The sequence below is a fragment of the Polypterus senegalus genome, chromosome 10 (genome assembly GCF_016835505.1).
Source record: "Polypterus senegalus isolate Bchr_013 chromosome 10, ASM1683550v1, whole genome shotgun sequence".
NCBI lineage: Eukaryota > Metazoa > Chordata > Cladistia > Polypteriformes > Polypteridae > Polypterus > Polypterus senegalus.
Genome location: NC_053163.1, coordinates 162,231,566 through 162,255,274, shown reverse-complemented (window position 1 = coordinate 162,255,274; position 23,709 = coordinate 162,231,566). Strand labels below are relative to the sequence as shown.

The 23,709-nt window shown below is 46.5% G+C and overlaps 1 protein-coding gene across 3 annotated transcripts in view; it reads left to right on the top strand.

Moving 5' to 3' along the window:
- Positions 1–23,154, top strand: part of arid3a (AT rich interactive domain 3A (BRIGHT-like)) — a 37,703-nt gene extending 14,549 nt beyond the window's left edge. For all 3 annotated transcript variants that reach the window (XM_039767189.1, XM_039767190.1, XM_039767191.1), the window contains exons 2-9: positions 3,281–4,142; positions 7,900–8,188; positions 14,990–15,062; positions 15,284–15,467; positions 16,260–16,507; positions 16,612–16,905; positions 22,091–22,180; positions 22,385–23,154. In XM_039767189.1, coding sequence (XP_039623123.1) covers positions 3,733–4,142; positions 7,900–8,188; positions 14,990–15,062; positions 15,284–15,467; positions 16,260–16,507; positions 16,612–16,905; positions 22,091–22,180; positions 22,385–22,542 — 1,746 coding nt within the window. In that variant the 5' untranslated portion in view covers positions 3,281–3,732 and the 3' untranslated portion in view covers positions 22,543–23,154. The remainder of the gene's footprint in view (positions 1–3,280; positions 4,143–7,899; positions 8,189–14,989; positions 15,063–15,283; positions 15,468–16,259; positions 16,508–16,611; positions 16,906–22,090; positions 22,181–22,384) is intronic.
- Positions 23,155–23,709: the final 555 nt, after the last annotated feature.

Below are 23,709 nucleotides of genomic sequence, written 5' to 3'. Positions count from 1 at the left end.
CATCCCTGACACCGTTCAGTAAAGACGTGTGGGTTGTTGTAATGTAAAGCAGAGTGTAAGGATCAGGGCCAAAATGCCACTGCAAGGCAATTCTTGTCATGGCTCCCTCGTGTTATCTGTTTCTAAAGCATGAAAGGCTTCACTGATCACATTAGAATACCAGCTTTAAGTAGAGGAAGTTAACTTTCTGAGGCGAAGACGAGTCGCAGTCAAAGAAGGGACAGGTTGCAAGTTATTCACTCATGGCTCAAGTCGTAACTCTGTCTGTGTGTCAGATATTGTGAATGCTTTGCCTTATTAAATATTTTTTCTATGCTTTTCTGCTCCCTAAATTAGAAATAACTGTGGGAGTTCTGAATGAGCAGAAAGATAGGTACATTTATATAGCGTTTTTTCTAGACCAACACAAGTGCTTTACATATAAAGTAGTGGTGTCACTTCATCCACCACCATGTGGATTTTGCAACACAAGCCATACGCTCGCCACACACTCACGATTAGATGGTGAAGGGCAGAGCGAGAGTTAGCCAATTAGGGACGTGGGGTAATTAGAGGGCCAGGATGCACAAGGGTAGGTTGGGCAGTTTAGCCAGGACATTGGGAAGCACCTTACCCTACTCCTTTCCACAGATGTCAGGACCTCAGTTTCACGTCTCGCCTGAAGGAAGGCACTTTTATAGCACAGTGTCCCTGTTACTGCACTGCCGTGCTGGGGTCCGCACTCGGGGTAAGGGTCCCCCCATTTGCCTGACCAACATATCTTTTTTCCCTGATTGTCCTCCTGTTCAGGTAGTGGCCAGGCCCAAACGATGTCCTTGAGTGACCAACAGAAGTGCCAGTGCACTTACTCGATAAAAAAACAAAAGTCATTGGTTTGTTGAATTGGAGTAATAGGCTTGTCCAAGATGGGGTTAAGTACCATGGCAAGGGCCCTGTAGTAACTGTACAGATAAAGTGCACATCTGCAAGGACCTTCATGCATCATGTGCGCAAACCTCTGTGCCTGGAGCCTTTCACGACATGCGCCATCGTAAGTATTGATTACCAGGTGACAGTGTGGCTGCACAAAGCAATAAGGTCAGCTGCTCAGGAACATTAAGCGAGAGTGAAATGTAATGCCAAAATTGTAAAAGTTGTACATTACAGACCTGGAACTAAAAATGAAGAGAATCCATTAAGAAAAAGGATGATGGCGCGCCGAGGAGGCAGGAGTTCAGCCTGGATTTTTGGAGATTTTAGCTCTTCATACAACTACTGACTATGCCAGACACTGATAAGTTAATTCCAGTGTCAGGAATGTGTGTGTGGAGGAAATAAATGAAAGCGAGTTTTCCAGGAAAGGTGACATAGCCATTTGCTAGGCCAAGGCCTACTATGATTGATGAGTGGATCTGGAAATTCTTATCAGAGTTGCTCAGTTATGGGACCAGCACACGAAATATGCCACAGCTTTCTGCAAGATGGAGTCCCATTGATACTAGTAAACTAAAGATAAGAGATTCTGGTAGTGACAGCTAGGCAGATACTGAAAGAAGGGAAGCGCATTCTGTCTACACGCTAGGGTGGGAAGTGAGACGTGGCCAAGTGCTGTCTAGTTAACGGCAAGGGAGCAGTGCACCCGGGTGATAGTGAAACAGGGGGCACCTGGTGCCCTTTTCCAGGAACCCGATCTTGGAGAGCTTTCAGCACGTATCAAATGCAGTCCTTGTGTGTTCAGACGCCCACCGCTTCATGTTTGTTTCTGCTTTCTTTCACTTTCTCGTCCAATTGAGTGTGTGATCCAAGTGCATTGTGCTAAGAATGCGTATGCAAATATAACAAACACAGAACTTTTTTATTCTCTTCCACACCCACCTATTTATTTATTTTTGGACAAGCCAACTGTGACATTGGTGGTTATCGACCTTTTGCATAACTGTTAGGTTCCTCGTCCCCTGCACCATCAAACAGGGAAGCTGTTGAGTTGTCTTCATGTGTGGACATGAAAACGTATTCCTGGGATGTTTAATTTGCAGTTAGGCTTATATCTGTAAGTCTTGGTTATGAATCAGTTCATCTTTATATGGCACACTATCACAAGGTGCTTTACAAAGCACAAGACCACAGCAGCGGTGATCTTTAGTCATGTTTCGTACTGCCGTTTTACTGCTCGCTGTGAAAGCTGCTATATTTAGTGAAAAATGACGTGACTGAAGCCTCAAGCCTTGCTTTCTGGAATTTCCTCCTCATCTGCTGTGCTAGCGTCCTCTCGAATGAAGTTGATGTCTTGTCTTTGCTTCTTGATTCTGCAGTTTCTAATAACGTGCATGAGAGAGACTTGATACCTGAGTGATTCGGCAGCAGGTGGTGGGAGTGCGTTTGACGCTGGCATTTACTCTGATGACCGCATATCATCTGCTGGTTTCATATGAAGTTATCTATGCCACGCTGATAGGCCTGTGCCAAGTAACACTTACCACAAACTCTCCCTAGAGTCCCAGTTCTACTTCCTTGTCAGAATGGTGGACGGCAGCAACTTTACTTTGCATTCAGAGCTCGACACCTCGGGATGCAAATGTCCATTTTACATAAGTGAGCTGATCGCCTGCGGTTTAATGTGCGCCGCTTCCTCCTTGGACTTTCAGTATTGCATTCTGCTGCACTTCCTCCCGTCTGGGCTGTGCTCACGTTAGGCCGTCTTACTCTGGGCTCTGTGCTTCTACAGGATTCAGTTTAGTTTCTGGTGATCTGTTCTCATTTACGCATGAAACACCGTGTGATATGTAAATATCTAACGTATAGAAGATAGGTGTGTAAGTCCCTGGTGTCTTTTGGGTTCATTAGAACGGTTAACAGCCATGATGTAGACTAAGGGCAGGGAAACAAAACTTCAGTCTGCTCTGATCCAAGGGAGTTAAGCCTCTAATACTCCAACCATAATGAAAGTGGAGGCAAAGTCCATGCAACCGAGGTAGTGTGCTTTCTGCCAAAGTGTCATTTAATGACACCAAGCTGTATTGGTGTTGTCACCAATCCACTCACACCAGGTAAGTGGTGAAGCTCAGAGTTGGTACAGGGCAATGAGGCAGATGCATCCAATCTCAATAAATGCCACCTTAAAAAGAGTATGACCCTTCAGGATTCAACTGTAACTGAGCTGTCACATTGAGAAGTGGAGGGGGCATGGCTGGCGTACTCGTATGTGAGCACATCTAGAACATCGGCACACTTTATGTTTCAGTCTTGGACTGATATTTACCTGCTTTGCCTTTCTCATCTGCTTCCTTTTGTTTCTTTACAGGCTCTTCTCTTGTTTGCTGGCAGCGCCAAGCACCCTCCACATCACTGCGCCCTCTCCAGCCCATTGACTCCCACTGAGAGACATGCGTTGCTCAAGTCGAGCTGGGACGGCACACATCTGCCACTGCACTGCATAAAAATAGTGGCAGGCCACAACTTTAAGTGTCTACGCAGGACTCTGGATGGTCAAAGCAAAGCCCTCCAAGGTGCCAGGTTTGTCGTGTTGACTGCCTTTTGCATGACACCCAAGGTCAGTGCTCACAAAAGCAAAGGGGAGTGCTGACTGAAGCCTCTCGGCTGCACCTCTTTTAGAGAATCGTTGGCTTCAGGAGATTGGCAGAACAGTTTTAAATGCTCTGAGGCCCAGCCCTCTGACGCAGCTCGACAGCATCTCCAATTTAGGCACATCTTTCTCTCATAGTCTAGGCCTGTGGCCTCCAAGAAAACCTCTCCATGGCAATGAAGCTGCAAGCCGTCATGGAGAACTTGCACAGGCAGCAGAGGGCCAAACTTCAAATGGAACTTGAGCAACAGCAACAGCAGCAATTAGCCAGCCATTCCCAGGCTCCATTGACATCCGCTTCCAACTCAAGGAAAGAAGACTCGACAGAAAGCAAAGCCAGCAAAAGCTTCAGACAGGAGGACGTGGCTGCAGAACAAGCACCAGGACTGCAGCGCACTCAGATGGCAGCTCTGGCAGCGATGAGGGCAGCAGCGGCGGGACTCCAGAGGCACTCGGATAGTTCACTCTCTGAGAATGGTAGCACAGTCCCCGAGGAGGAGGAGGATGAGGAAGAGGATGACGAAGAGGAGGGAGCTGAGCGCTACAAGGAGATGATGGGGTCGGATGAGGAGGAGCACATGTGAGTAACAACGCAGATGCACTTCCACTGTATGTGGTGTTAGGAGTGACGGTGGCGGAGTATAGCAAGCACCCTTCGCATTAATAGAAGTGTGGCATACACTAGGAAGAAAAGATTTAGGGGTTGTAGCTAATGCTGGGAGTCTCCAGCTCGTATGTGCCAAAATAGTTCTGATGTGTGGGCACCAGCCTTATGCAGTAGGTGATTCTACTCCTGGTTCTAAATAGCTTTGGTACATCTGCATGGTATGTTTGCTCGAGCCATTTATGCCAAGGAGACTGGTGAGCCTCAATTGGAATATTGAGAACATAAAAATGTCTCACTAGAAAGCACCATAGAGCTGCACGAGTGCTCGGAGGGTGGTGCTCAAGTTGTGGAATACAGCTCTGTCGAGATCTCAACTGTGGAACCCTGTGGCAGGCCGTTGTTTCAATTTGAGTGGAGGGGCTCCGTGAGGGTTCAGATGGGAACCAAAATGAATGGCTACTGGGAAAGAATGCAGTGACCCAAGTGAGATGATGTGAAGGGGTGACAAAGATTTAACAAAAGCGAGGAAGAATGCAAGCTGGAGCTGTGTGGGATGAGCTGGATCCTGATTGGTGTAGTCGGCAGGATCAATGACTTGAGTAAATGGAGCAGTTGTGTGTAGGAGTAAAATGTCGACCCACTCCCTCCCCTTCGCCCCTTCATAACGTTACATTTGTGAGCAGTGGGTATGTGGTGAGGTTGGTACTTTTTTTCCCTTTAGTTCATTGTAGGGAGGTTGTAAGGTTTGACTGCAGGATGTCCTGTGCATGGCGCCAACCGAGTCTATAGCACACGTTTACTGCGGCTGAGCGGCCATGTAAAATTGGGAAGTGAAATTAACGTTATTTTATGTACTCTCTCATTCTGCCTTTTAAGCCTCAAGCATTATATCCTGGAACAGAACTTCCTGCCTTTCAACACGTTCTAGAGTTTCAGCTCAACACTATAGAGCAGGGTGGGACGGGCTCGGCCCAGGAGGCCACAATGACAGCAGCTTTTAGCAGCAGCCGCCAGTCTGGTAATCAGATGATACAGCAGATTGTGTCTGTAAATGTTGTTAGGCTGGACTTGTCGATTTTGTGGGATTTTGTTTTGCTCACTAATATTCACACTGAATGGCCTTGACGTGGGGGGCACGGCTCTGCTTGTAGTTCCTTTTTGTTTTAGTGCAAGTGCAGCTTTCAGGATCACCTGACTGGAGTGTGAATTGTAAAGTGTTTGTTGGTTCCTGACAACCGTTTTGGGCATTCACAGTCGTTGAGCTGCCAAAGTCGGTCTTGTGGTCTGTGTAAATGTTGTAATCATGGAGTTTCCATCTGGAATTTAAAGAAGCCACATTGAAGGCTGGTAGGGCCCCAAGGCTGAGGATGACGTCCACCCAGCTTCAAGGGAAACGGCAGACCGTGTACCTGGTTTAGGTTTGACTTTGGTTTTTAATAAGCCTGAAACTAGAAGGCTGTTTTTATGTAAATGTCCCCTCATCCGATGCAGTTGAAGTCACTTGTTACTAAAAGTGATCTCTGGTTGATTTCCACTTCATTTAGCAGTGACACTTTAAAGGCCTCAAAACAAAGTGCTTCTGGCTTCTTTGGGGACACTTCTGTCATTTGCGGTAATTGTATGCACCCAAGGGGTTGCATGGCAGTAACTGAGCGTGCTGAATGGTGTCTGGTGGTGGTGGTGCCTCTCTACATCTGGTATATGAGTAGCGGCCAATGTGATAACTCGGTCACGCTTCTCTGGGATGGAGGTGCTACAATGCCTGCCTTTTTCTGTTTTGTCACAGTGGCTTTGATAAATTAGTTTCGAGCTTCAGGTGTCTTCACCACAAAGATCGCAGCTATGCCAGTACAGAAGACCTGGGCAGATGTGTGACTATGTGCACAGGCAGCAGAGGGTCGGTTCCAACTGCAAATGAGCAAATGGATGCTTGGCTTTAGGCACTGGTGGCTATTCTTCATAGTGTGAGCTACCTGATGTGGAAAGCATCTACACGGGGTGGTGGAGGAATGGTGAGTGGGCATGGGATTAATAAAGTATCTATCTATCTATCTATCTATCTATCTATCTATCTATCTATCTATCTATCTATCTATCTATCTATCTATCTATCTATCTATCTATCTATCTATCTATCTATCTATCTATCTATCTATCTATCTATCTATCTATCTATCTATCTATCTATCTATCTATCATTTTTTAGCTTGGGAAGCAGGATTTAGTTTTGTTGTCTCACAGGCTGCTTGCTGCACCTCGGCACCTGCAGTGGTATTTGGGGATGGAATGAATTGCCTTCGAGTCCTCGTAATAACGAGTTCATTTAGAATTGCTATGCAAATCACAATGCTGAATTGGCATGAGACTCTAAAATTGGGTCTGCCACCTCATTAAATGGATTAGCATAAAGGCGTGCCAAAAGGAAAGTAGAAGTTACAAAAGTACTTCCTCATATACTGCAGCCTCAGTTGTCCTCTTTCTATTATCTTCTGAACGGAAAAAAAAAAAAAAAAGCCCTGCCATACATACGTTCTAGAAAACAAATCGCACTTTGTTGTGTTTCATCCTGGCTTGGCTAGAGGGCATATTTTGCCGTTTCTTACCATGCATCCAAACGACTGTCCACAGGAAGCGCAGAACGCCGAGTGTTCAGTGTTATTGTGTGCTTCAGATTCAAGATGTGCATGCAGGAGGACAATGGCACTGGCCTTCTATAAACGGTATGGCCCAGCTTTGATTATATAGTGCAGTCCGTTTATTTCACATTTATTATTTCGTGTACGCAGCACAATTACATTTGTGTTATTTTCTTATTTGCCTGCAAGCAGTGCTTGAAGTGGAATCAGATGACAGTTTAGTCAGTGTCGTGTTCCTGCTCCCAATTCGTTACTTTTACACGATGGCACTCTCTTAGATGTCGGAGCATGTGTATAGAAGTATATCGGGGGGGGGATTGTTAAACTTGAATCTACAAGTGCGGCAATACACTAAATGCTTGATCAAAGTTTGGGGGTCCCCTTGAAGCTTTGAGTGCTGCTGGTACTGACCCACTTCAAGCATCGCCATGCTGCCACCGTCCTTGCCCGTCACCTGAATTTCACTGCTTATGTAAAATATCACAAGGATAGGCTCCAGCTGCCCCATGGCGAGCCCCCTGGGTAAGTGGGTTAAGAAAACTGACGGTGATTGAAGAATATTGTAATGCTGCTGACAAGCTGCATTAGCCTGGGAGTCGGTTGTCCATAGTATGAGCTGGCATTCCATCGCGTAAATGAGCGGCTTCAAAAAGGGCAAACCTGCCAAAGTCGCCTAAGAATTCCAAATTGTGTGGTCATTTTAAGGGTACTGAGCAGCAATGAGGTGCTACAAATATACCTGTGCCCTTCCCATTCAAACTTGGTGTGCAACGCACTGATGACGGTGCCTTCCCTCCACTATGCCGCACTCCTGCTAAGCTAGCATAGCACAGGACAGGACTCCTGCATGCCTCCTGTGGCACACGTGAGTGCCCCACAGCTGGTGACAGTTGTAGTTTGCTACTTTGAGGAGATTTCTGCAAATGTTTCAATCCATTCATCAGTGATTTTATAATTTACATTGACAGCGTGTCCAGCCAATGGGTGATGGACGATATCGACGATGACCCTGCTACCTGTCACACCATCTCGGTGCTTTTCTGTCTTTGTGCATATCCCATTGTTTAACATGTGTCCTTCTCTCCATAAAACAGCAAAAGAAAATGGGATGAGGAAGACTTTGAAGAGGAAATGGAAGACGATTTTGATGACTTGGATGAGGAAGAGGACGGTGAAGAGAGTAGAGCCATAGGAGATGCAACTGTAGGTGGTAAGACCTTGGCTCACCCTCACCGTCCAGTTCAGGCTCACTCACAGTTCCTGAAGATGAAGACCCCTGTAGGCCAGGACCTGCGCATAGCCAGCCTCCCGGGGCAGGGGTCCCACAGCCAGGCAGTGGGTCAGGATCACGGCGACTGGACGTACGAAGAACAGTTCAAACAGGTAGGTCTCGGCCTGTAAATACTTGGGATTCTTGTGTGTCTGTTAGTGGTGGCCAGTTGATTGAGCAGAGGAGAGGGCACTGGGCAGACTGGACACTTGAAGTGAGTGGCCTGCTGTTGCTGGCTTTACAGTGGGAAGAAATGGGACCAAGTTTATGCTCTTGTTGGGCATTGTGGGAAGTATTGTTTAGTGTTGATTTCCCAACCCTCTTGAAGGGATGTATTTTAAAGGAGGTGGAATTCCAAATGAACTGCACCCACTCTACGTACTTCTGTGCCTGGCGCTATTAAATCGAAGCAGCTTTCATTTCTTTGCTTTTACTGGCATTTCATTGTAAGTGAAGTACATGACCTGCCATGTTTATCAAGTAATGCGGCAATGAAGCTGAAAAATATTAGCCTATATTGTTAAAATAGTCGTCTTGATATCATTAGTCATTTGTTCAGTTCTGGTCTCCATGCTACAAAAAGAAGACAAGTTAACTCTGGAAGAGTGACCAGGATTAACCCTGGGCTGATGGACAAGCCCTGCTCTGACAGGCTCAGAGAATCAACCCTCTTTAGTGTGGGCATCTCATCCAAATCTTAATAATGATGACCACTTTCAATTGCATTGTGTCCTTGAGTATGTGATTCCCAAAGTGGAGACTTTAAAACGCGAGTACTTACACATTTCTTAACACTGAAGGCTGAGGGTCACTGGAGCGAACCTGCGAAAGACTGCAATACCCTGCGCCTTACTGAGTATAGCGAACTGAAGGGTTTCCTCTTCTTTGTGCGAGCGGCACATCGCTGGCACTGGAGGCCTTTATCACATGTGGCCCACTGCATTTAGTGAGTGACTCTGTGTTACTTAATAAATAAGGCTTCTGATTCACAGGCCGCTTAGTCTGCTGTTCAGGAGGCTTTAGTCAAACTCCATTTCAGCGGTCGTCTAATTTCATTGGCTAATCAACAGTCACAGTGTTGTGCTTCACATGTTTGCCCGTCAAGTTTTATTTTCCAAAATGAATATGCTGAATATGATTCTACATTCACCTTATTCTAAGTGGCTTAAGGAAGTGCTTGTGAGTGTGTGTTTGGCATTGCCATTTTTGTAATACTTCCACTTTGAAACCATACGTGTTGTAAATTTGAAATTGGATCATGGAAACAAGCGATGAAATGGGAGAACAGCAGCAGTCTTGTTGATTGTTAGCGACTGAGTGATTGAGTAATGGACTCTGTCTTAATGGCAGTTGGCATCTGATTGAGCAGTGCTCACTCGCGCTCTCATCTGCGCCATTTCTCTGGATGATGCCACTGAAGCAAACATGCTTTCCATTAATGTCATGCTAGAAGAATCTGACTAAACTAACATTGTGCTGTCAGTGTGAGAAGCAGAAGCGACGGACACAAATGTGTTCTGGAAGGCTAGCTGGCCTCGCTGATACGTAGGATGGCACACAGAGGGTGCAGAGAAGGCAGGACGACGCACATCTTCTAATGTCCAGGTCCCTTGTACTTTATTTATTATTAATAATCGGTGAGTCTAACTCTGCCCCTCACTTGTTTTCTTAGTAGTTACTTAATACCAGTATTGACCTGCGACCGCACGTCCTCTTACCATTCACTTACACTGTTAAAAATCAGACTCCAGTAGCTGCATCTGGCCTCCTAACTGGGAGCTGTCACTTAACTAGGTGGCATCAGCCCTTCTCGCTCCTCAGTTGGCCACATTCCCCTCTAGCCAAGTGCACAAAGAGAAATGGACAGTTTTCATCCACCGAGGCATTATAAAGAGAAGAGGGTTTACAGAGTTTTATTTTCATTTTTATTATTATTGTTACCCAATTTTATTCAACTTGCCGTCCGTTTGTCTGGGTCAAATTTTGCAATCCGTTTTTACCCACTGTTCTCAAACTGATTTCCTTCCATCTTTGCATGCATGCTGATCTCTGGTGACAATGCAATACCTGGGATCTACATTGATCAAGTGGTCCGCTTGTTGGTCATTCAATCAAATGGGTGAAGGTTCGAGATCAATGTACACAGACGGAATTTGTTTTTTTTTTTCCCCAATTTTACCGATTTTTTTTTTTCTTTTTTTTCCCCCCCTTCGTTTATATAGAAATTTAACAAAATATTGTTTTCAGTGATTTGGCAGTATTGGCTCAGTGGATAAAGTGTTGGGCTTTTCTAAGAAAGATTGATGGCTCGACTCTCCAATAGACCAACGCACCTTTCCAGTACTTCACACGTGCAGTGTAAGGCTTCACCGTGGTTAGGATTTTCTGAAATGAATGTGAATTTATGTTGCATTTCACTTGAAGATCGTAGGTTTGACTCCACTCTGTCACTAATGTCATGCCTGTCAAATCACCTTTCCCTGCTAAGTCAAGGATTTTGTAATGAGCTAAGGATTCTGTGGCATTAGGGTGCCAAAAATATGTAAAATTAGGATTTGTAAGCGACATGATTTTATTCAAAAATGCACTGAAAAGTAAAAAAAAAAAAAAATTTTTATTGGTCATATGTAACTAAAAATAAAATTGAGCGGTGCCCATAAAACAGTTTATTTAATTCAATTAAAATGTGAAGATTCCTTAAATGATTCCAAAACAAAAAATTTAGTTTTACAGTTTGGAACTCCATTATCCTAAATACTTTAATCAACTTTTATATGAAACTTTAATGAATGTCCACCTCCTGTCCATTGGGACGTGGCAGGGAACTCTTTACTTACCAAGGCGCGCCATCACTCCAGGCGTGTGCTGTACCCAGGCCTCGAAGTAGGCCGTCACACTCTGCTGTGTTGTGAGGAGTGAGAAGAAGTTGACCGTCTGTGTGTGTGTGTGTGTGTGTGTGTGTCCAGGAATGCACATCGTCTTTGAGCTTCATGGAGCTTTCATTCCCTCCCCTTCACTTCTGAACACATAAAAAGGCAATCCAAGCCCACTTCTGTGTGTGATTTCTTCCCTTCCTTCTGTTCTGTTGTGTTTATCATTTTCCTTAAAGTGAAGCTTTAAATCATGCAGGCCTTTTCTAGCAAAGGTCACACAGAAGGTGAATAAACAAAGCACATTTTACACAATGGGTGTGACGGCCCCATTAGACTTCAAGAACTTGCTAAATAAGAAAGCCTGCTAGTCCACCCCCGTAATGGAGGAAAGAGTTGGCTGGCTGGATTGATTGGCATCATAGCTGGCAAATGGCAGAAGCAGACCATGACGTCGGTAAGAAGTTTGACTTCCATACCATAGTAGGGTGGTAGTTGAGACCCAGGGTGGCAAAGGGCTAATGCTTAAATCAGGGGTCCTCAGTCACGGCCCTGGGGTTTCCATTCCAGCCACTGTCCTTACTGATAATGATGGTTGGTGTTGAACTCCATGTCTTGTTTGTGCTTTCATTCCTCAAATACAAATTTGAGTTCCTTTGTAGATCAGAGGTCCTCGCTTGCAGTCCTGCAGGTTTTCACTTTAACCGATTTCTTCATTAGAACCCTTTTATTTCCTACTAACGCAGTACGTTTTTTGGACTTCATTTTAGCTCTCTTGCCTGTAACATTCAGAACCCTTCATTTCCTATTTTAGATTTTTGCAGCTGCATTTGAGTTTTAATTGTTGCCTGTTTTCTTATTTAGAAATTAGTTAATAACGAGATGCAGATCACCAGTAAACCAGCAGCTCTCCAGCTCACGTGCTTACCATGAAGTATCTGTGATAAAAAATGTTAAGAAATGACTGAGGGGAGAATTTGAAGAATCGTTGGGTGTAAATCTGTTCTGGTCCACTAACGTTGGTTGGCTAACGTTCTCGCAGAAGGAAACTCCACCGTGCAACTCCAGTTGCTCCTGGATGAATGAAAGCATTAACAGGCCAAACAGTTCAGTGCCAAGTCTCATGATCAGCGTGGACTGCTTTCTAATTAGGCCACTGCGGCCCTCCAGGACCGTGATTGAGGACTCCTGGCTTAGGTGGTGGTGATGATGATGATGATGTCTCACTGCGGTGGGAGGAGGACAGTATGCCACACCCACTTGAGCCTGACTGTCACCAGCATATAAATACCTGCACCGTCTCATTTATGAGAAGGGACCATGCGTGTCACCCACCGCCACACTTGCCTGTCTGCTCTGTCCCAGGAGGACCCATCCCTTTATGTACCCCGCTGTGAAGATGTCTGGCCAGACTTGATCATTGCTTAGGTCATGGGAACATGAGAAATGTGACAAACGAGAGGAGACCACTCAGCCCAGTTGCTGCTTGTTTGTTCAGCTGTCCGTTTGTCTCTTCCACATTCTTTTTAAAGGTTGTTAAGGTTTCAGCTTCAACTCCAACTCCACGATGCCGGCCTTAAGTGCCTCCTCACTTGGTGGGATTGCTGGTTGCTAATGGTGACAAGTGGGAGTCAAATGCACGCAGTACTTTGAAGGTAGAAGGAGTTTGAGGCAGCTGGTGAATTCATTAAGCTGTCAAATGTACCCGTGAGGCGAAGGCTCAGTCGACTCGCAGCCGCTGGATGGGGAGCCTGCAGAACTGAACTCTTGAATCCTAATTTGAGTTGCAAATCGGCCTGAGGAGGTTGTGGCACCAGCCTGCCGTGATTGGAATGAACTTGGCCTTAGAAATTGAGGTGTTGCTCGGGCCTAGAAAGGCGCTCTACTGGATAAGGCTGCTGACCTGGTGTCCGATATACTTGGTGTGCAGGTGTGGAAGGCGCTGTATTAAGTAATGCCGATGAAGTACACGTCCACAGGGAGTGGTAATCTCAACCTGACCACTTTCCCTGGAGGTGGATGCGACTGCTCAAAGTTAGGACCACTGCAGTGGGTGTGCTGCGGTGCCTTGCCCTTACCCCCAGTGTTGTAACGGTGTCACTGTTATAAATAAAGTCAGCCAACCGTTTTCAGTTGAAGGGTGGGAAGCCTTATCAGTTGATAAACAAGAAAAACTTGTTGGGGAACGTGCAAGTCCAAGCGTCCGCATTTGAATGCCAGTGTGTTGGTTCGTGCGTGCGTGCGTACGTGCCTTGGCTTGGGCTTATGAATGAGCGGAGGTCTGGCCACTGGGGTTTCTCTTTACTGGCTTTTCAGCTTATCAGTGTCTGGGCAGAGTTGATTGCTGGCCTGCGCATTGGAATTGGATGAAGCGCGGCTGCGTGGACATTTTTTTTCCCTTGTACTGATTGTTGGTGCCACACCCCATGGCAGTGTTTTATTTCTTGTGTTACTCCAAGGTAAACGAAATGCGCCTTTAATTTGGCATCGAACACCTCACACTCTGGAGCTCTGAAGATCACTTGGGACTCCTAGGCCCTGAGGGCAGCTCCATGTCTCCAGTCTCTCCTAATGGAGTTGTGCTTATTTAGCTGCTTTGTGGCATTCATGGGCACAGCCAGGCTTCATATCCAATATGTCTGACCACTGATTGTGTAGCTGCAAAGAGCCAGTGAGGCTTTGGTGGTGGGCCAGCCTGGTGGCAGGCCATGTGCCGAACTCTGCCCTGGCACCTAACTGTCGCCAGTCCCAGTGCTACATCAGATTGGTGAGAAGGTGTTTGAAGGGTGCCGGAGGTGTGATGGGGTCATGAATGGCCAAGAGCTGTGATGGCGTCCGCCTTTGTACTGTAGTGATGTGCTGCACCGGGGAAGCACTGCGTGCTTGAGGAAAGGAAGTTGTACCGATGCCAGCAGACAGACGAATCTGGAAGGAGTCCAGGAAACGCTTCCAGGAGAAGAGACGTGGCCCGGGGGAAGCTATAAATAATCAGCCAGCGCCACAGAGATGGAGGACAGGAATGTAAATAGAGATTACATAACCGGGCGTCATCAGGAGAGTAAGGGAGGCCTAGGCAGATGGACAGAGAGAAGCAGGCAGACATGGAGCACGCGGCAGGCAAGTTTTCACTTAACACTAGTCGATCGCTAGAGTACATGTGCTGATGGCACGAGTTAGTGTCCCAAAGATTAACACCAGCGCCCCTCTTGGCCAGAATGTCAAAGCACAGCTCCAGAGTCCAAAGGCACGAGGGCAGGCGTAGTGTAACAGAATGTGTCCCGAGCCCCCCATCCCCATGCCCTGCTCTCCATTGCCAGCTCACTTCTGACTAATGGATGGGAGAGAAGGCCCAGCTTTGTTTTAAGCATAGGAGCTCATGTGGTCTCAAGCCCATGCCAACCCCAACCCACCCTCATTCGACTGTCTGTGCAAATACTCATCTGCTGAGTTGGGAAACAAAGAAAACAGAAAAGAGGAAATGAAGTTTGGCAATACCGTCAGGCCTGTGACATCAGAATGGCAACATTGGGGGCGGGGATGGGAATGCCAGTTCCATTCGGCACAAGGGGGCGCTGTGTCCTTCAGAAAATAAGCAGCTTTATCGTGGGATGTCACCTTCAAGTTTGCTGTCATTACAGTGAAAAGGAAAGGGACGGTGCTGATGCCATGGTCACGTGGCCAGAGTGTTAGATTTTTCACGTCATCCCCCATCCTGGATACCAACTAACACACACCGCGTGGGCACTATATAACCTGTAGAGTACCCTAGACCTTCAACAGCTAGAGCCACACTGAGCTTCGTGGTCAGCTGTTTGGTAATGTATCCCATCATGCAGTGTTTTGCTGCAGATGTTCAGCCAAAGTACTGGCAGTCTAGTTTCGCTTTTGTGCTGCCCCTAGTGGTCACACATTTCTGGCTTTGCTCAGGATTTGGAAGGAACTGGCAGCAGTGGTAGTGTAGGAGTATTCGGTGTTTGCCATGTACAGCATACAGCACCCCTTCCTCAAACCAGAGTGTCATGTTTCATGAATTCTCTTTTGCAGCTCTATGAACTCGATGCAGATCCGAAGCGTAAAGAGTTTCTGGACGACCTCTTCAGTTTCATGCAGAAGCGAGGTGAGTTTTTCTCCAACTTTTTCCACAGCAGATCACGCAAATGTAAGGCTCTGTGTTTGTGTTGCCTGTGGGGTTGAGGGGTGGTGGGGGCGTATTTAGCTACAGACCAAAGGTAGTATGCCGATCACCCCGTGCCCCCTCTGCTGGGCCTTGGTAGCAGCGGTTTTGTCTCTAACCCCCTCCTCGTACCCCTTGCTCACCTGTCTGTCTTGCTTTCCCAGGGACTCCGGTCAATCGGATTCCCATCATGGCCAAGCAGGTGCTGGATCTCTACATGCTGTACATGCTTGTGACCGAGAAGGGTGGCCTGGTGGAGGTCATAAACAAGAAGCTGTGGAGAGAAATCACAAAAGGCCTCAACTTGCCTACCTCGATCACCAGTGCAGCATTCACCCTCAGGACCCAGTAAGTTTCAACCAGCAGCTCATTGTGTGTCTTTAATGTTGTGTCTTGTACATTTACTGCTTAATACGTATTAAGTAATTAAACATATCCACCACTTGTATTGTCTGTGTGAAAAGGTTATTGCCCCCTGAATCACTCCCTGAAACCGCTGAACAAATATTCAAATTTCAAACCTGCTGACTGGACAGAGCCAGCCCAATTGACTGTAAACCTTACCAGTGACCCTTGCCTTGAGAGTAAAGTGGTCACCGCAAGGTCTCTTGAAGAATACTTGACCTTGATTAAAATACATCCCGCTAAAAAAAGAGGGAGAAGAATTGCAATTTCCCAAGTGGGAAAAGGCTTACAAGGCCATTTCTGAGGCCCTGGAATTCTGCCATTATCTCAGATGGGGAACCTTTGGGTTCTCAGTGGTGGGGAAAGGATCCCCCGCTAAAAGTAGCAATTCACGCCCAGAGTTGTACCAAATTACAGGATGGATGATGTTGGATGAATGAATTGAACATTGAAGTCATGATTTAAAAACTGTGGTGTGCTCACTCAGGCTCCTGTTCTCCAATGCTGCATTGTCTTAACACTTTGAAGACACTGATTGTGTGAAATGCACACAAACGGAGAATATGAGGAAGGTGGAGATACTTCTTCACAAAATTGTGTTCATGAAATCAACACGATGATAAGCACCTGTCTTTCTTGATACTGCGATTTGTTGCTGAACCCTCATACAGTAGGTGAGTCTTCATTCCATACAGCATCTGTCATAGCAAGTGATTGGTGTCTTTCTCTTTTCAGATACATGAAGTATCTGTACCCTTACGAATGTGACAAGCGGGGACTCAGCAACCCTAATGAACTGCAGGCAGCCATTGACAGCAATAGAAGAGAAGGCCGCAGACAAGGCTTTGGGGGGACCCTCTTCACCTACTCCCCCAATGGGACTCCCACTATGCTGTCCTCTCCCAAGCTGGCCTTGCCCAGTATGAATGTAGCTGTAGTGACCAATGGAGGATCTCTGAATCCCATCCCAAAGATCAAAACAGGTACAGTTGACGCAGCAAGCACACTATGGTGGTAAGCACTTCCTGCCTTGACCTACCAAACATTCTTGTCTCTCTCTCTCCTTTTTTTTTTTTCTTCTTTGTAGAAGATGATGGCGGGCCTGTGTCAGTGTCAAGCCGCATGCCAGTGGCGTTGCCCGGTCACTCCATGGTGGCAGCACAGGCGGCAGCTGTACAGGCGGCAGCAGCGCAGGCAGCCATGGCTGCTCAGGTGGCTGCTCTGGAACAGCTGCGGGACAAGCTGGATGCAGGAGAGCCACCTGAAAAAAAAATGGTGCTGATGGCAGATGAGCAGCAGAGAATCATGCAGCGAGCCCTGCAGCAGAATTTGCTGGCTATGAGTACCCAGATTCCCATGAACATCCGCATAAACAACCAAGGTAAGAAGACACATGGGCCACTCGCTCTTAATGCCCTGACCCCTGACCCATTAAGCCTGCTCTGTCTGTGCCCTTGTGCCCTGGCAGCTTTAAGGGGAGCACTTGTGATGTCGTGCCTTTCCCAGTTTGTTCTGGTCTGATGTGTGTCCAGATGGAGTTTTGGGAACAAAGTGAGGGAGATCAGTGACTAAATTTGCACAAAGTTCAGTTCAAGATTAGGTTTAATTATTATTTTTTTCTTTGTTTGTTTTTCATGGTAATAATAAATGACATCTCAGCTTGAGCTGCTTTATATAAAGTAGTGAGGTGAGACATCAACATTACGTCACACATTGGCACATTTGAGTAACAAAGTTATCTTCAGGTTGTAGCATTTGGAAGGGTGGGATGCAGACAGCCCTGCTGGGAGACCAGCATTTCCCAAAGCGCAGGATGGCTGGTTACTTTCTTGTGTTGTTTTTGGTGATCCTGTGCCCTCTAGTGGTCGTGTTCTGAAACATTTACTACTAGAGAGAGTTTTCTTAAGGAAATCAGTAAAGCCATTTCCCTCAGTCCCTGATTGTGAAGAAATGTAACTTGAAATGTTATGAAAAATGTACATTTGGCTTGAAAAAAGTCCATGTGATCTTCATTATTGTTACTGGACTGCATGAGACACCATGCTGATTATCATCAGTCGGCGTCGTTGTTGGCACCATCCAACTGCGGCACATAGGTGCAGGTGGGTTTTTGGCAACTCTGTTGCTCTGATGTAACGTTGTGACTCCGAAGAAGCACAGGTTCATTGGGTCAATGTTGTTACGTGTATAGCTTGCAGTGAATCATGAAACTTGGCACCAGGATTATTGACCAGAACTACCTAACGTATGTCTTCCTCATGTGAATTAAACTACACATGTCACAAGAACCAGTACCTCGGTACCAAGTCGATACCACCTTGTTGTTGTTCTTCTTGTTTTTCATTTGGCTGCTCCCATTAGGGGTTTCCACAGCAGATCGTCTTTTTCCATCTCTCTGTGTCCTTGTCATTTTCCTCTGTCACACCCATCACTCTCACCACATCCATAAACCTTCTCTTAGGCCTTCCTCTTCTCCTCTTACATGGCAGCTCTATCTTTAACATCCTTCTCCTAATATACCCAGCATCTCTCCTCTGCACATGTCCAAACCAACTCAATCTCGACTTTCGACCCTCTAATGTCCTCCTTTCTAATCCTGTCTGTCCTCATCACACCCAATGCAAATCTTAACATCTTTAACTCTGCCACCTCCAGCTCTGTCTCCTGTGCCACCGTCACCAGCCCATATAACAGAGCTGGTCTCACTGCTGTCCTGTAGACCTTCCCTTTCACTCTCGCTGATACCCGTCTGTCACAAATCACTCCTGACACTCTTTCTCCACCCACTCCATCCTGCCTGCACTCTCCTCTTCTCTTCCACAATCCCCATTACCCTGTACTGTTGATCCCAAGTATTTAAACTCCTCCACCTTCACCAAATCTACTCCCCTCATCCTTGCCATTCCTCTGACCTTCCTTTCATTCACACACATGTATTCTGTCTTGGTGGTCCTACTGACCTTCATTCCTCTCCCGGGTCTCCTTAACCTGCTCCCTACTCTCGCTACAGATCACAATGTCATCAGCAAACATCACAGTCCATCTGCAGTTTTAATTCATTTGACTCCTCCGATAAGGGTTACTCTTCAGTAAACGTAATGATGCTATTGAATATAAGCCTGCAATAGCAGATGTGACAAACCTATCCACCTGGTTCTCTGACCAGCCAGCCTTTAAAAGTACATCATTTAGTTTGCACATCACCCTTATTTCTTAAATATCGGCCCACCAGTCCACTTCTTCTCCACTCCTCATCATCCTCTCACTTTCCAAGATTCCATTAAACAATTTGGTTACAAACTCCACTGCCATCTCTCCTAAACACCTCCATGATTCCACAGGTATGTCATCTGGACCAACGGCCTTTTCATTCTTCATCCTCTTCATCGCTGTCCTTACTTCCACCTTGCTAATCCATTGCACTTCCTGATTCACTATCTCCACATCATCCAACCTTCTCTTCTCTCTCTCGTTCTCTTCATTCATCAGCCTCTCAAAGCACTCTTTCCATCTTCTCAACACACCCTCCTCGCGTCTTTCCCAGTTCAGTCCCTCTGTGTAGCCCGCCGGTCCTTTTCTCTCACTTTAGAACATTAGAACACTCTAGACGAGAACAGGCCATTCAGCCCAACAAAGCTCGCCAGTCCTCTCCACTTGTTTCCTCCAAGAAAACATCAAGTCGAGTGTTGAAAGTCTCTAACGTCTTACTGTCTACCACACTACTTGGTCGCTTATTCCAAGTGTCTATCGTTCTTTGTGTAAAGAAAAACTTCTTAATGTTTGTGTGAAATTTACCCTTAACAAGTTTCTAACTGTGTCCCTGTGTTCTTGATGAACTCATTTTCGCAATCCACTGTACTAATTCCCTTCATAATTTTAAACCCTTCAGTCATGTCACCTCTTAATCGTCTTTTGTTTAAACTGTAAAGGCTCAGCTCTTTTAATCTTTCCTCATCACTCAACCCCTGTAGCCCTGAATCAGCCGAGTCGCTCTTCTCTGGACCTTCTCTTGTGCTGTTATGTCCTTTTTGTAGCCTGGAGACCCAAATTGCTCACAGTACTCAAGATGAGGCCTCACCAGTGTGTTATAAAGGTTGAGCAGAACCTCCTGTGACTTGTACTCCACACATCAAGGCGCTATATAACCTGACAGTCTGTTAGCCTTCTTAATGGCTTCTCAACACTGTTGGGAAGTTGATAGCTTGGAGTCCACTATGAGTCCTAAATCCTTCTCATAAGGTGTACTCTCGATTTTCAGACCGCCCATTGTGTATTCAAACCTCACATTTTTACTTCCTATGTGTAATTCTTAACATTTACTGACCTTAAATTTCATCGTCCACAAATCTGCCCAAGCCTGTCTGCTGTCCAAGTCCTTCTGTGATGATATAACGGATTCCAAATGATCTGCTAATCCACTGATCTTGGTATCGTCTGCAAACTTCACCAGCTTGTTACTTATATTCCTATCTAAATCATTTATATATATTAAAATAGCAGCGGCCCCAGCACTGCCCCCTGCTGGTCACCACTCGTAACATTGGCCAGTTCTGTTGAGGTTCCTGGCACCATCACCCTCTGCTTCCTGTGTCTGAGCCAATTCTGCACCCATCTAAAAACATCACCCTGAACTGCCACTTCTTTTAACTTGATGCCCAACCTCTCATGTGGCACCTTATCAAATGCTTTCTGAGTCCAACCTCTCATACAGCTCCTCATACGCCTTTTCTTTAGCCTTCGCCGCCTCTCTCTTCACCTTGCGCCTTATCTCCTTGTATTCTTGTCTACTTTCTGCATCTCTCTGACTATCCCACCACTTCTTCACCAACATCTTCCTCTGTATACTCTCCTGAAATCCCCCATTCCACCACCAGGTTTTGTTGTCTTCCTTCCTCTGTCCAGATGTCACACCAAGCCCCCTTCTTACTGTCACCCTTACTACTTCTACAGCAGTTGCCCAACTGTCTGGTGACTCTTCACTGCCACCCAGTGCCAGTCTCACCTTCTCCCTAAACTCAACCTTGCAGTCTTCCTTTTTCAACTTCCTCCATTTGATCCTTGGCTCTGCCCTCACTCTCTTCCTCTTCTTCATCTCCAGGGTCATCCTACAGGCCACCATCCTATGCTGCTTAACTATACTTTCCTCTGCCACCACTTTGCAGTCTTCAATCTCCTTCAGACTGACCCTCATCTACCTGTGTGCATCTTCCTCCACTCTTGTACGTCGCCCTGTGCTCCTCCCTCTTCTTATTCACCACAGCCGTGTCCATCCTTTTGGTATAATCCACTATCCTCTGACCTTCTTCATTCCTCTCCTTGACACCATACCTACCCATCACCTCCTCATCTCCTCTGTTCCATTCACCAACATGTCACCACTTTCTGTCCATCACTTCATCCAACTCGCTCCAGAGATCTTCTTTCTCATCCATCGCACACCCAACTTGCGGTGCATATGCACTGACAACATTCATCATCACACCTCCAATTTCCAGCTTCATCATCCTCACTCTGTCTGACACTCTTCACCTCCAAAATGCTGTTCCTTCAGAATAACTCTTCCTCCATTTCTCTTCCCATCCACACCATGACAGACCAGTTTGAATCCCCCTCTGATCCCCCTGGCCTTACTCCCCTTCCTTTTAGTCTCTTGCACACACAATATATCGACCTTCCTTCTCTCCATCATAGCGGCTAACTCTCTCCCAGTCTCACCAGTCATACTGCCAACATTCAAAGTGTGTACCCTCATTTCCACTCTGCTAACCTTCGTCCTCTCCTCTTTCTTCCCCTTCTTCTTTCAGCCGATGGTAGCCCAATTTCCCCAGCACTTGTAATGGTACTGGCTAACAGTATTGGCGCCAGCCATTATTAACCCTATCCTTGACCGTCCCGGTATGGAAATCTGTATTGTTGTCCGCATATTGATCAGGCAAATTTAACAGAAGATCAGTAAGCACACAGTAAAGTAACCGTTTGTCTTCCTACTCTCTCTCAGTTGCTCCTCCACTGCCTCCTCCTTACAAGCTTCATCCACCTTTAGCGGACTTTTGCTTGTCCTTGTGAAGCAGGCAGCTCCTTTTATGTAATCCCCCCGGGCGTGCTAATGGCGTTGTGATGCTGATGTTCTGAAGCACTTCTGGGTTAGGTTGAAGCTCCATGGAGTTGGGGATTCTCAAATCCTGCAGCTCGCCCGGGCAGCCCCCATGGAGCCCAACAAGACTGTTCCCTGGGATTCTAATACCCGGCATACCTTGTGGGCGCCCATGCGGGGAAGTGATCCTGGGCTTGCTGCCATCTAGCATCCTTGGGGAACAAGGCCTTGTGTAAGCTGTCTGCTCCTGTCCCGAAGGGCATCCTGGCTGGGTAAGAAGACGGATCATCCCTCCCAGTCTGTTATTACTGCTTTATTATTGTGTGTGTTTGTGAATATATGTACGCAGTTTATATGGGAGTGTGTTTTAGCGGAATATTCAGATAAAGGTCTGTTTGGGTGGCCGGCCATCAGCGTATTGGAGGGCTGAACAGGGGCTACACAAAGTGAAATTCATTTCTTGTAATTCCAGAAAGCCGCGGCGAATCCAGTATGAGCCTTTCATCAGGTGGCCTCAACAGCATCAACATGTCCGTGGAGCTCAATGGTGTCGTCTACACAGGTGAGTGTGCAAGCAAACGTCTTGTTGAGGATGCTGGGCGATTCTCTTCCCCCACTTGTAAAGAGGCAGTGTGCCACCTAGTGGCCGAGGTGTCCAAGTGTAGCCCACAGTTTCTCAGCCCACCATAGAATTGTGGAAGCCAGGATAGCGTACTCCTAACGGAGCGGCGTCCCCCTCATTATTAGGTGTGTTTCTCTTCCTTAGGGGTACTGTTTGCTCAGGCAGCAGGCGCCAGCTCATCTACACCCTCTGCACCCAGCAACAGCAAGGCAAGTGGTGGCCGAAGCGCCCCCAGCTCGGGACTTCCTGTTTCTCACACATCTACCTCATCGTCTTCGTGCACCTCCAACCCCTCGCCTTAGAAGCCGCAGGACCCCCGGACAGGTGATGCCAAGTCAGAAGCTTTCCTGCTACTCCTACTACTACTATTACTACTACTATTACTACTACTAATGCCAAAAACGGGAACAGGAAGTTTTGAAGTACACTATCTATCTCAGGTTATGTCTCCGCAGTGGCCAGTGGGAGGCGCTACAGCCAAGCAGATGATTTCAGTAGCAGGGGAGAGAGAGAAGTGCGACCTGTGAATAATTTATTTTCTCCAAAATGTACAGAATAGCAGAACAAAAGCAAAGTGATGCACTGTTTACACATATTCATACTTACCTCTCCGTGTCCGTGCTCAGTGTTTCTGACACAACTTTGTCTTTTTATTTTATTTTAATTTTATTTTTTTGGTTAACTAAGCTCAACAACAAAAAATAACATGTAAATATTTTCTATTTTATTCAGAAAAAAAAAAAGTTAAAACTGAAGATTTCTATATTTCAGGGCAAACCAAAGCACCGATGTGACCTCACGCTTTCAGTGACACTTTCATTTTTTTTATTATTATTATTGTTATTAATATTATCGGGATGGGTTGGGGGGTTTTGTTGGCATTTCAGGCCAACCACACGCAGGAGCACAAAGGCCAGTGAGGCGTCTTGCGGAGACAAAGCCTTTTCCAGCGGACGTGTCGGCGTGTGCGTTGCGGTTTGTTTTTAATTTTCGGTTTGGTTTGGGGGTGGGGGTTTATGGCTTATTGTGTGCCGACCCTCGAGTCGGCCCTTGAGCTGCACACTTTTAGGACCACGCTGTCTCCAAAAGGACTGAACGACGATGACGACGACTTGTGCTGTTGGGTTTCCACAGCCTGCCACTAGATGGCGCCAAACTTCAGGGAAGCTGCCGCTCGTCTCCGGCCTCAGCAAAGCGCATTGCCGGCGCCGCGGGTGCCTCACGTGCCGCTGGCGTCTTGCGCTTTTTCCTCGGCCTGCTCAGCTGTTTCTCAGTCTTTCTTCTCAGGGAGCTCGATGGGACGGATTAATAAAATGAATGAATTGTACGCCTATGCATTGACAGTAGTGAACAGCGCGCCGTGCCTCGGCGACATTACGAATGTTGTGACCTCTTTGGGTTTCTCTTTTGCTCTTTTTGAACCTCTGCAGTTGTGCCTGTTTTTTCCCTTTCTCGACTACAGGGTGACT